Source organism: Sciurus vulgaris (genome assembly GCF_902686455.1).
Source record: "Sciurus vulgaris genome assembly, chromosome: 4".
Classification (NCBI taxonomy): Eukaryota; Metazoa; Chordata; class Mammalia; order Rodentia; family Sciuridae; genus Sciurus; species Sciurus vulgaris.
Genome location: NC_136464.1, coordinates 149347136 through 149360390, shown reverse-complemented (window position 1 = coordinate 149360390; position 13255 = coordinate 149347136). Strand labels below are relative to the sequence as shown.

Below are 13255 nucleotides of genomic sequence, written 5' to 3'. Positions count from 1 at the left end.
AGAGATAATAGAATTTGGTCTGCCTTTAGGAGTCTGTGGCTTTAGAATTTATACTTTTAGCCAGGTGTGGTGGCACATGCCTATAATCTCAGCAATTTGGGAGGCAGAGGCAGGAGTATCGAAAGTTCAAAGCCAGCCTCAGCAAGTTAGCAAGATCCTGTCTCAAAATTTAAGAAAATAAAAAGGGCTGAGGATGTGACATAGTGGTTAAGTGCCCCTGGATTTGATCCCTGCTATCAGAAAAATGAAAAAGAATTTGTATTTTTAACCTTGATTGATGTACTACCTTTTAAAATTGTAGGTTTATGATTATTTCTCTTTAAGGGTGAAAAATGATATGTTGCATTATTTTCTAAATGTCTAGAAATACCTTTTTAAGTGAATTGTTATTCCCATAGAACCATATACTTTTAGAAGACTAGATTACTTTAAAATTGGCAGATCATAGTAGGTTAGACTAATAACATGATTTATTAAATACATTTATTAGTTTGTGAAAAGTAACTTCTTAACAAAGAGACTAAACCACTTTTAAATATTACTTCCGCCTTTTGTTGTTTTTTGAGGTGCTGGGGATGGAATCTAGGGCCTTGTACGTACTAAGCAAGTGCCGTACCACTGAACCGCACCCCCAGCCCCAACTTCTGCTTTTGTAGAAATACTACAGCTTTTTGCTCTAACTGTTCTTTCTAAATGGTGCCTAATATAATTAGAAGATTACAATTTCTTGAGCTTTGAAAATCATAACATTTTATGATTATAAGAAATAATGTATATCTAATACATTAATGTACATCTAGTACACAGTATCTTCCATGTAAAAGAGTGAAAAGGAAGAAAACTTTGAAAGGCTTTGTTTGGTACATATGTTGACTCATTTATGTTTCATAGCAACCCTGAGGACTTAGCCAAAACTACATGGTTATTAAATATCAGAGCTGGATTTTAATTCTAGATTGATACCAGTGCTTATACTGTTTCTAGTTTATCAGTGTTTATCTTTCTTTTTCTGACTATGTCCTATTCACATATGCTAGAATATTCTGCTAAGAGAATTTTTTTTAATTGCACAAAGTTGTTCTCAATTAGTCTGTTCTTACAATTGAAAGTTTTTCACTATCTCATTTGAATTTTTTTCCTTCTACTTATATTTTTTTCAGAGCTTGTTTTCTTTTTCAGCAATGGTAGTAATAGTAATTGTGAGTACCCATTGAATGCTTACTGTATGCCAGATACTTTTATAAGTGATTTACATGTCATAACTCATGTAATCCCATGACAACCTTAGAAGAGCAAGTAGTATTATTATCCCCATTTGAGGCACAAAGAAATTACATAACTTTGTTCAAGGTCATATAGCTTGTGAGTGGTTGAGTCATAGATAGTCCATCCAGTTATATAAGGTGGAAATCTGGTATTTTCCTTGAGTGTCTTTTCACTTAATACCTAACTTTTATCACATCTTCCTCTACAGTGTGTTTCCTGTTTCTTCCAAGTGAATGTCTCTCAGTGGTACTAAATAGTCTAGTACTTCCTTCTTGCCTTGAGAATTATTATTGTGACCTCTACTCCCTTTTAACTATTTCAGTCACTTCTTGCCACTGACATACATTTTACTTTAATACAAATATGGCTATATTATTTACTTTTGGAGGAAAAGAAGCAGAAATTTTGGGGAGAATTTTTAAAAATAAAGTATGTACATGGAGCCATACATTTTCAACACACTTAATATTGATTTATGTTTTCTTTTCTCCTGTAGCCCTTGAAAAAAGCTGTTAGAATGATGGGAGCACCTAACCTAATAGCAGACAGTATGGAGTATGGACTCAGTTATAGTGTCATTTCATACCTCAAAAAATTGAGTCAACAGGTAATGTCAAAAACTAGAAGTCAGCCATTAAGTAATTGAATGTATTTAACTAACCTAGTTAATAGGCAAGAAGCTAGTTCTAAATGGTTCTAATGAAGGTCCCTTATATTAATTCTCTTATGTTAATATATTACATTTTAAAACCATATATCATATATTAAAATAATTTGTCTCAAGTTAGTGTTTTGAACTATTTAAGGTTTATATTCTTAACTTACGACATGGCTTCATTAATGTAGTCATAGATTTCTTTTATGTGATGATACGTACGTTTTCTTTTGAGAAATTTGTATTAAAAAGTTATTTTTCTTAGGAAAAAATTGCTAATTTCTTTTGAAGTGTTTGAAAAACACTAAATTCTTTCTGCCTGTAAACTACATTATTACTGTGATTGTCAAGCAGTATACAGTTTAATTGCCTGCCAAATTATTAATGTCTTATGCAGTACATAATTTTTCTGTACTTCTGACATCTCTATCATAATTGCTAATCAGAATGTAATTTGAGAGGAATCAACATATTGCTGTTTACTTTCTAGTGAAAAGCTGCATCACTATTTGCCATATCTGTGAACGCTCAGTTATGTGCTGATAACAATGTCTTTAAGCAAATATTGATGAGATTTTTCTTCCTAATTTCCTATTACCTCTGATTTGGGAATATACATTTTTATTTATAGAGCATTTACACTATGAAGTTGAACTATAATGGGTATTAATTTTAAAAAGAAAGTTGTATTTGTCCTGCTCCAAAGGTTTAAAATTGTAATGATACAGAATCATAAGATCTTACTATTTAAAATGTGTTTAGTTTCCCTAGTACTTGACATAAACTATGCATACTTCATGTTTTCATTTCTTACTTTGAAAAATGCAATAAATACTTAATATATAGAAGACTATGGCTGTTGGCATCTGATTTATCAATTTAGATTTTATTAAGAAAACTCTTCTTTGTTTTTACTTTAGGCCAAAATAGAATCTGATCGAGTCATTGGATCTGTAGGCAAAAAAGTAGTACAGGAAACCGGAATTAAAGTCCGAAGCCGCTCACATGGTTTATCAATGGCATATAGGAAAGATTTTCAACAACTGCTCCAGGGAATTTCAGAGGATATCCCTCACCGACTGCTAGACCTTAATATGAAGGAATACACTGGGTTCCAAGTTGCTTTACTGAATAAGGTAATATTCAATTTAGCACTACTATAGTTATGTTCTGTTGCATAATTGAATAAATCAAATTTTCTGTTGACATTCAGTTTGTCAGACTTTGAAAAGTACTTCTTTACCTCTGCAGAATAATAATCATTATCTATCATTGAATTTTAAAATTAAATAAAATTATACATAATATGTGAATGATTGAATTGATGACGACTGAACTAACTAATTCATTTTATAATTAAAAAAACAGAGGCTTAGAGATGGAGTCACATAGTTAATGGTAGAATTCAATATAGTTTGGTACCTATGCTGATGACCCTAAAATGCTTTATGAACTTACTAAAACTAACTTTATCCCAGAAGTCTTTTTGTAAAAATAGGCAAGCTAATTTTACAATTTATATGGAAATGTGAAGGTTCTAGAATAGCTAAAACAATTTTGAAAAAGAATAATGTTAGAGGACTTACACCATCTGATTTTAAAACTCACTCTAATTCTACAGTAATCACAGTATCTGATTGTTCCAGCATCCTTTGTTTAAAAAACTTTTTAAAAATCAACTTAGGGGCTGGGTATAGCTCAGTTGGTAAGGCCCTGGGTTCAATCCCCAGCACTGAAAAAAAAAAAAATTATTTTATCACCTTTGTTAAAAACTAGTTGACTGTATATATGAAGCTCTACTTCTAGACTTTCTTCTGTTTGTCTGTATGTTTATTCTTATGCTAATGTCACATATACAATGTAATGAACTTGACTTTTACCTCATGTTTTTTGAAGTTATTAGGGTCTTAAATATAAGAATTAAACCATAAATTTCTAGGGAAAAAATCATAGGAGAAAATATTCATGAAGATTTCTAAAATATAATGCAAAAAGCACAAACCAAAAAGGGTTAATAAATTGAACTTCATCACAGTTAAAATATTTTATTCTTCAGAAGAAACTTTTAAAAATGAACAGCATACTATGCCCATAGAAAAGCATATATCAATAAAGTACTTTATCCAAAAACAAAAGGGCCCACACAACTCAATATTAAAAAGGTAAACATTACAATAAAAATGGGCAAAGCACTGTAATTGAACATACACTTCACCAAAGAAGATATACAAATAGGCATATGAAGAGATGGCCCAAACTTAGTAGCCGTTAGGGAAATGCAAATTAAAACTATAATCAGATACCACTTCTCCTGCTTGAATGGCTAAAATTTAAAACGCTGGAAAGTATCAAGTGTTGGTAAGGATGTAAAATAACTGGAATTCTCATACATTGCTAATTTCATAAGTTCAATATATATTTACTATACAATCAGCAATTCTATTTGTACATATCTACTCAAGAAAATTGAAACATCTATGTAAGTATTTATAGCAGCATTATTTGTATTCGATAACCAAAAACAGTGTAGATGTTCACCTAATAAATGATATTGTCTATCCATTAAATGAAATACCGTGGAATAAAAAGGAACAAACTTAGTAGATGAACAATACAGATGAATCTCAAGAACATGCTAAATGAAGGAAGCCAGATACAAAAAATTAGATATTGCAAGATTCCATTTATAAAACAAAGTACAGAAAGAGGAAACTGATCTGTGGTTTCCTGGGGCTGAGAATAGGAATTGACTACAAATCAGTATAGGGAATTTTCTGGGATGGCAAAAAATGTTCTAAAACTGTATTGTGATGATAGTTTTGTAACTATAAATTTACCAAACCTCATCAAACTAGGTGATTTTTGTGGTGTATGAATTATATATCAATCTGCTTTTTAAAAACTTGATGATTTTAAACTTTGAGCCATGGAATGAAGTTGACCAAACCATTCTGTACACCTGAGTGAATATATCAGTGAACTCTATGTATAAACTATAATGCACCAATTTAAAAATCAATCAGTAAATAAAAGGAAGACAATAGAGTAGAGCAAGGGAATCAGGGAAAGGAAAGAAAAGGGAAAATACTGGAGATTGAAATGGATTAAATTTTTACCCACATTTTTGAATATGTCAGAATGAACCTATCAAAACTATAATGCACTAATAAAAACATTTAAAAATTTTTGGAAATTAGTTTTTACTCAAATCAATTTATTACTCTTATCCAGAACATATAAAAAATATCTTTAGAGTTAGATGTGAATTTGAAATTATTTGGTTGCATTCACTGTCAAATTTCCTTCCCCACCCCACCAAAACAGTACATTAAGATTATCACAATGTGTCCTTTTTTTTGGTAAGGTAACTAGTTAACTTAGTAAATACCTTTTTTCAAACCTGTGCTGCAGGCTAGATATATATATATATATATATTTTTTTTTTTTTTTTTGTGGTACTGGGGATCAAACCCAGGGCCTTCAAGGCAAGCACTTTACCAACTGAGCTATCTCCCCAGTCTCTGAAAATATATTTTGTCCTTAATGTTTTTCAATAGGATTTGAAGCCTCAGACATTTAGAAATGCTTATGACATACCAAGACGGAATCTTTTGGATCACTTAACAAGAATGAGATCTAATCTTTTGAAGAGCACCCGCAAATTTCTTAAAGGACAGGATGAAGGTTAGACTATGGTTGTAATGTTTGGAATTTTTTTGATAACTTTTTCTTTGTCATCTGAAAAAGCATAGTATGGTAATGTAAATTTTAAGCATTATTATATTCTGGTTGTAGATTTAAACAAATGAAGTAAAAGATGAATCATCCCTAATTTTTCTACCTTTCTAACATCACTGTTGCCCCAAATTCTATTTCCCAGAAGTAGCAATCTTGGTTTAGTTTCCTTTTTAGCTTTCTTCATACATTCATATACATAGACTCTTATGCATACTTATTTCTTTGTTGTATATTATTATCTGGTGGTTTAACTATGTGTGGTTATAGCATGGCATGTTCTAATGTTTGCTTAATATACTGTGGCACCTATCACAAATCAAATATCCTGACAGTTTAAACCTTGGTCATTTGGGATTTAAGCATGCCGACTGTAACTTTATTTGATTTTCTACTATACTATCTTTTGTACATATTATATTATAATTAAATTTTGTTTATTTGGAATAGAGTAGAAGAAATATATCATTTTATGGCAAGGTTACATATTCTATTTACTGAGATTAACTAACATTTTTGTTTCATTTTGCTTAGAAAGTGAAATCAGTTTTTTAAACTTGAAAAATCTCAAAAGACTTTATCATAAAACTTACAATTGCAACAAACTAATTTAGAATATGTAAAAAAGGGAAGAATGTCCACTAATACTAGTTAGCATTCATGTAGTTGATAACAAGATAATGATTCTAGTGAGGGTAACTTTTGTTGTATTTTCTTGGAAAAGATCAAGTGCACAGTGTTCCTATAGCACAAATGGGGAATTACCAGGAATACCTCAAGCAAGTACCTTCTCCACTAAGAGAACTTGATCCTGATCAGCCTCGAAGGTTGCATACATTTGGTAACCCCTTTAAGCTGGATAAAAAGGTAATTTTGAAATGTTCTATTATATAATTTGCTTGTAGTAGGCATTTATCTGTTTAATGATTCCAGATTTAGCTAAGGTAAGCTGAAACTGTTTTCTGTACAGTATTGAATAAATGTCGACATAAAGTATAATTGTTTTAAGTGGAATTGGGATTGGATGTGTAATTATGTAAATCCAAGAAAATTGTATCTATATATTCTATGTTTATAAAATTACATAATTTTATAATCTGTACCAAAATAATACACACACATACACACACTGTTTGGGGGAGGGGTGGTACAGAGAGTAGAAAGGCAGATAGCAGAGGATATGGTGAGAGGGATAAGGAAAGGAAATATATTCATCAGGTAGACTGGAGTCTTAGTGACCTATAGCACTGCTTGTAATAGTAGTTAATAGTAATGTATTATATATTTCAAAATTGGTTACCACATACACACAGCAAAAACTGATGAAGCGATGGATATGTTGGTTAACTGATTCAATCTTTCTACATTATATAGATCAAAACATCACATTGTATGCCATACATATATGCAATTATTTTTTATCAAAGTAAATAAATAAATGACAAACTTTAGAAAAAACTATATGTAAGTCCAAGAAAATTATATTCTTTTTTTTTTTTTTTGTCATAGGGTATGATGATAGATGAAGCAGATGAATTTGTGGCTGGACCTCAGAATAAACATAAACGACCTGGAGAACCAAATATGCAAGGGATCCCTAAAAGACGCCGGTGTATGTCTCCACTACTAAGAGGCAGACAGCAGAATCCTGTTGTGAACAATCATATTGGAGGAAAAGGACCACCTGCACCCATAACTCAAGCACAGCCAGATCTTATTAAACCCCTTCCTCTTCATAAAAGTAAGAGTTCTGACTTCTAAAAAAATTAGTTGTTGCTTTTTGATTCTTCCTGAGGAAAGGGGTTTTTGTAATAGATCATAGAAAAAAATTGATCAGTGGAGTCCAGTGAATGCCTAGGGAAGAGATTATATTTTTTTTTAAGTTTTAAATTGGCACATAATAATTTTTGAGTGCCTTTAATGAGTGTTTGCTGGAAACTTTATATATCCATGATAACTCTGTTAGCTGTCATGCTTTAAAATGGCATTAGCAAATCCCAGGTTTTAAAAATAATGGTTTTAAAAGGAGCATTATCGGTACCAGCAGAAAAACAGCTTTCCATTACAGTTAAATACAGAAACTAATTATTAAATACATGTATTATTTTGGACAGCACTAGGCATTGAGGTATAGCGGTGAACAAGACAATAGTGATCTCTGCCTTCATTTATAATGAGCAAGGAAAGAAAGTCATTGAATAGTTAATTAGAAGTTTGATGAATAGTTACAAAAGAGAAGTGTTAAATATATTGTGGAAGCATTTGGCAAGAGTATAACTTATTTTGAGGGTAAGACATTGAGGATTATGTTGAAGGATGAATGGGAATTTGTTAAATAAAGCTGTGTATTTGCCTATGCTAGAATAGTAGTCTGAGAAGAATATGTGTAAAGATAGTAAAGAGAATGGGGACCTGAGGAATTCCAGTGCAACAAGGATATTGGGCATGTGGTAGGATGAAACTGAAAGGTAGAAGTGATCCTGGAGAGTCTCAGAAGCTATTGTAAAGATTTTCTGCTTTATGCTAAGGACAGTGAGAATCTGTTGAAAGATTTGAAAGAGGGATGAACTGATCTAATTAGCATTTTGTGAAGACCAGGGTCACTAATGTGTGGAATATTATCAGGGAGAAGCAAAAATGAATGTAGGAAACTCTTAATGAATTAATGGACTTATTAGTTATAGGAAAACAAATATTATATACCTCCTAATAGAATTACACAGTACTCCCTCTGAAGTGGACTTTACTACCCCTCTACTTCCCAGCAAAAGAAAAGAAATTGAATGTTAACTACCAACCTGTAGGAAATAGAAGGGATGGAGAAACATGTTAAATGATAAAAACCAGAGATACAGTCAGCAAAATCCAGATTGTAGAAAACACTGTAGGACCACAAATCTGTTGTGGTCCCGCCCCCGCCACCAAATGTATAGTAAAAAGAGATATAGAAGGATTTTATAGATGCAAAGATAGGAGACATATAAACAGGTTGCAATGTAGAGGCCTGATTTGGATCCAGAACAAACAAAAATCAAGCTTTTCCACAAACAAAATGAATAAAAAGTAATTGGAGAATATGGACACTGACTAAATATTTGATGTTAGTGAATGATTTTGTGCATGCTCAGGGACTAGTTAGGATACCCAGGGAAGAGATGTCTGTGACCTGACTGTGGGTTTGTGAGAAGAATATAAGCTTGAGGAGTAGTTGGACATACAATAAAGGACATTGTGATTGATTGAATGTTGGGGTCAGGGCAAAGGAGGAGTCAGGCTTCTGTCTTAAAACATACTGGGTAGACAAGAAGAAGAGGTGACATCTGAATTTAGTTTAGAAATGCATATTAGATAGGCAAGTAGAGATCCAAAGATGAATATGAATTTGGGACACAGAAGGCATTTGGTCTAGAAGGGTAGGTTTGGGAGATAGCTTACAACCCATGGCAGTGAGGAAAACAGAGAAAAAAAGAGCCGAGAACAGAACTTTGAAAATGCCCAAGTTAAGAGGAGAGAGGACAGAAAAGGAGATTGAGAAGGAAGAATCCAAGAGGTAGGAAAACATAGGAAAGAATTTAATGTTGTGAAAACTAAAATGAAAGAGAATTGAATAGTTGGTGATCTCACTTATTTAAAAAAGAGATCATTTGAGAGATTAGATCTGTTGCTCTTTGGCTGTTTTAACACAATTTCTGTGGAATAAAGCAGGCAGAAGCCTTAAAAAAGAAGGTACAAAGAGAAATGAGAAGTGAGAAAATAAAGACAATGAGTATAAACAACCAGTTTAAGAAGTTTAGATGTAAAGGGTAGATGGGGAAAGTGAATGCTAGCTAGAAGGGCTCATCTGATTTAAAGTAGTGATTTTGTTTTTAAGTATTTAAGTGCTGATATGAAGTAACCAATAGAAAAGGAGAGGTTAAGTGAAGACAATAGAAGACCTAATCTGTGCAAAGTCACTGAGAGGGCAAGAGAAAAATGATCCAGAGTGCTTGAAAGAATGCTGCTTCCACTGAACAGAAGGGTTCTGGGTACAGATTAAGGAGAAGTAGAGGAAAGTTTCTGGTCCACAGCTTTGCTTTTCTTTCCTTTGCGCAGTAGGAGGTGGTATACTGCAGAGAAGAAAGGGGAGATTGGGAAAGTCAGATTTGAAGAGTGGAGGAATGTATTGCTTGCTGGAAGAGAGACCAGACCTGGTCGTGATTGCTATTCAGTGCTGAAGATCCAAGTACGGATGGTGATTGTGTGACCACTTGGTAGAGCTGGGCCCTATTTTTCTAGGCAGGGCTGGTCATTCCAAATGCAGGTCTGGAGCAAGCAGATGAGCAAGTCAACAAATCTGGGGTTTTACCCAGCAAATGCCGTACAAGGACAATAGAAGTAGAGAATTGGAACATTGGTAAAAAGTGATTATGGGAGATCAGCCTGATAGATAAGAAAGTGGCTATCTTGCAGGGATGTGATTAACAGGAGGAAAGCAGAGGAATTGCTAGAGTAATAGTGTGGTTGTGTTAAAGACCCAGAGGCATGAGTACTGCAAAGGTCAGAGTTATGCACCTTCATCCTTGAATTTGTGAATTTGTGTTGGATAGGAAAGGCAAAAATGTTAAGTGGAGAAAGTTCTTTGGAGATAAGAAACTGGGGATTGATGAAGCCAGGTTTTTTTTTTTTTTTTTGGGTGGGGTGGGATGGGGTGAGGGGAGTGTTTTCATAGTTTATTTAAAATTAAAACAAACACCACAATTGTAATGACATCAAATGATCAGTGATAGGCCAGGTTCTTGATAGGTGAACTCTTAGACATTGGTCACCATAGCACTTCTTAATTTTAATGTGCAAGAGAGTTAAACCTACCAGTTCTTATTCATTTGGTTTGGGGTGGGACTCAAGATGAGCATTTTTAGGAAGGTCTTTGATGATCCTGTTGTCACTTGTTCACTGACCACACTTGGAGTAGTAAGGACCTAGAATTATGTCAGGAGGGACTTGGCAGGTAGACTGTGAACCAGGTATTAGAAATATCAGTGGCTAGGGCATGTGTCCTGGATTCAGTATGAAGATGGAGTGATGAGAAGAGAGAGGATAGGTGGCAATATTCAGCCTCAAAAAAGCAAGAGTTGTTGCAAGAGTACATAGGAGAAATCTTGAAATTACACTGGGACATGAAGGAATCACCCTTGGAGACAGTGCGAGAGAAAGTAGTTCTATTCCAGGTAGTAAATAGGACATTTACATTTGGGACAGGAGAGAGGAATTCAGATGGTATCCTGGAAGTTGGTGAACGAATAATCAGAGAACTTAGAATTCAGCTGCTTTCTGTGGGGAGCAAGTCTAATTATCTGGTGTTCAGGGGCAAGCTTTCAGGCTTATAGGTCTAATAGCTGAAGTGGGCACCAGGTTGCTTTGCATTGCTCAATTTTTGTGGTCTAGATGGATGGTTATAAGAATAGCATGTACTATGAAATATATATGACCTGTTTGGTATGTTCCCTGTAGCATTTGGAATAGTATAAACTTGTCATAGTATAAACTGGTCATAGTATAAACTGTTTATTTTTGCCTCTGATAATAGGCAGAGATACAATGCAGAGGTAGATGGGAATGAGCTAGGGCTCTCTAAGGTAAAGATGATCATGATAATTTTAGTCATTTTTTCTCTAAATTATTGAAAAGCTACTTGTTCAATAAAATTGCCAAAGAATAAGGCAGATAATTAAAAACTGATTGAAATTGGCTTTGTTTTTAATTTTTTTCCTTAAGGACAAAAGTTGTACAGATCTTGTAAGTATTGTGGATGCTTCACATTGAAATCCACCATATTTTTGGCAAGGCTTAAGAATCACATTATTTGTTAATTTGCATTTGTCAAGGACGTCAGTTGTGATTTGCTTTAGTGATGTTTCTTTGTAGCTTTCTTTATTGTATATATTCATATTCGCTTTCAATTTTTTTCCCTTTATCTTTGTATTTAGTTTCAGAAACCACTAATGATTCAACAATAGATGATGTGGTTGAAAATCATGTTGCAGACCAACTTTCATCAGACATTACACCAAATGCTATGGATACTGAATTTTCAACATCTTCAGGCAGTTTACTGGAACGACCAACCAATCATACAGAGGCTCTTGGTCATGATCATTTAGGAACGAATGACCTCACTGTTGGTGGATTTTTAGAAAATCATGAGCCGCCAAGAGATAAAGAACAATGTGCTGAAGAGAATATACCAGCTTCTTCACTCAATAAAGGAAAGAAATTGATGCATTGTCGAAGCCATGAAGAGGTCAATACTGAACTAAAAGCACAAATAATGAAAGAGATACGAAAGCCAGGAAGAAGTATGTATAATCAGAGACAAACCTCTGATTTATTTTCTGTATGTGCTCAAAAAAACTAAAGTCAGATTAACTAAAAGTATATTATCTGATTCTAGATCAGTCTTGAACAATATCTGAGCTACTTATAATTTGATTCTTTATTCAGCTGACGAACAGAATATTTGACTATGTCCAAGGTATGAGATGTGGTAGGCAGCAAGGACCAGAAGCTAAAGACCATGCAGATAATACATGTAGCTCCTACTATAATAGGGACCTAAAGCCTTGAGTATTCTTCTGACCAGGAACTGGAATTTTAATACAGCAAATCGCCCAAAAAGATAGTCAATTTTAAATAACTTCATGTCTGTAAAATTCTCATCCTAAGGCCTATCAAGAGTTTGAGATTTTTATCGTCATTAACTATTGAAATCGCCTTTGAGGCCTTGATCTTGCTCACTCGCCAGGGAGTAAGGAGTCAGCCTGAGTTAACGTGTCATTAGTCCCAACATACTGTCATGTATATCTAAAAAAGAACAAATAAAAAGTTTAAAAAATTTAAAACAGAAAGAAATCTGATACATACTACAACATGGATGAACCTTGAGCATATTCTGTTAAGACAAAAAAAAAACTAGTTACAAAAGTCCATTTTTCTATGATTTGATTTATGTGAAACGTCTAGAATTGGCACAGGTATAAAATGTCTCAATCCTATGTACATATATGATTACACAAATGGTATGAATCTACATCACGTACAACCATAGAAACGAAATGATGTACCCCATTAGTGTACAATGAATCAAAATGCAGTCTGTAAAAAATTAAAAAATAAATAATTTAAAAAAAAGAGTTTGAGATTTAAACTATGGTAGTGACCAAGAATATGTTTAGACCAAAAAACTTAAATTATGAAAACTTTGTATTATTTGAATACAAAAGAACTTTGTGGGGGAAAAATCTTAGTATCACTGATACTCATTTAAAAGATGTAAACAAATCGCCTGCTATGATGGTTACGGTACACTGATCTGTAGATAGGCCAGAAGCGGTTAAGACTCAGTCCTTGGCTTATAGGAGTTTATAGTCCTTGGTAGAGTTGTATGTGAAAAATTGAGATTGAAATAGTACCCATAATCTTTTGTGTTTTTTTCCTTCCATTTACCTCCACATGTAGTTGTAATTTAGAATTTAAATTAATAAGGAGGGGTTTTTGTACTACTGAAAAGCTCTTTATTCATCTTTCCAAGCTTTATATTTAAAACTTTAATGAGAGCTTTTG

General features: G+C 33.3%; 1 protein-coding gene across 1 annotated transcript in view; it reads left to right on the top strand.

Moving 5' to 3' along the window:
• Positions 1-13255, top strand: part of INTS6 (integrator complex subunit 6) — an 83931-nt gene that overhangs the window by 68005 nt on the left and 2671 nt on the right. The window contains exons 11-16 of the mRNA XM_079136150.1: positions 1763-1873; positions 2842-3057; positions 5479-5605; positions 6381-6523; positions 7166-7397; positions 11623-11991. Of these exons, the coding sequence (XP_078992276.1) occupies positions 1763-1873; positions 2842-3057; positions 5479-5605; positions 6381-6523; positions 7166-7397; positions 11623-11991 (1198 nt within the window). The remainder of the gene's footprint in view (positions 1-1762; positions 1874-2841; positions 3058-5478; positions 5606-6380; positions 6524-7165; positions 7398-11622; positions 11992-13255) is intronic.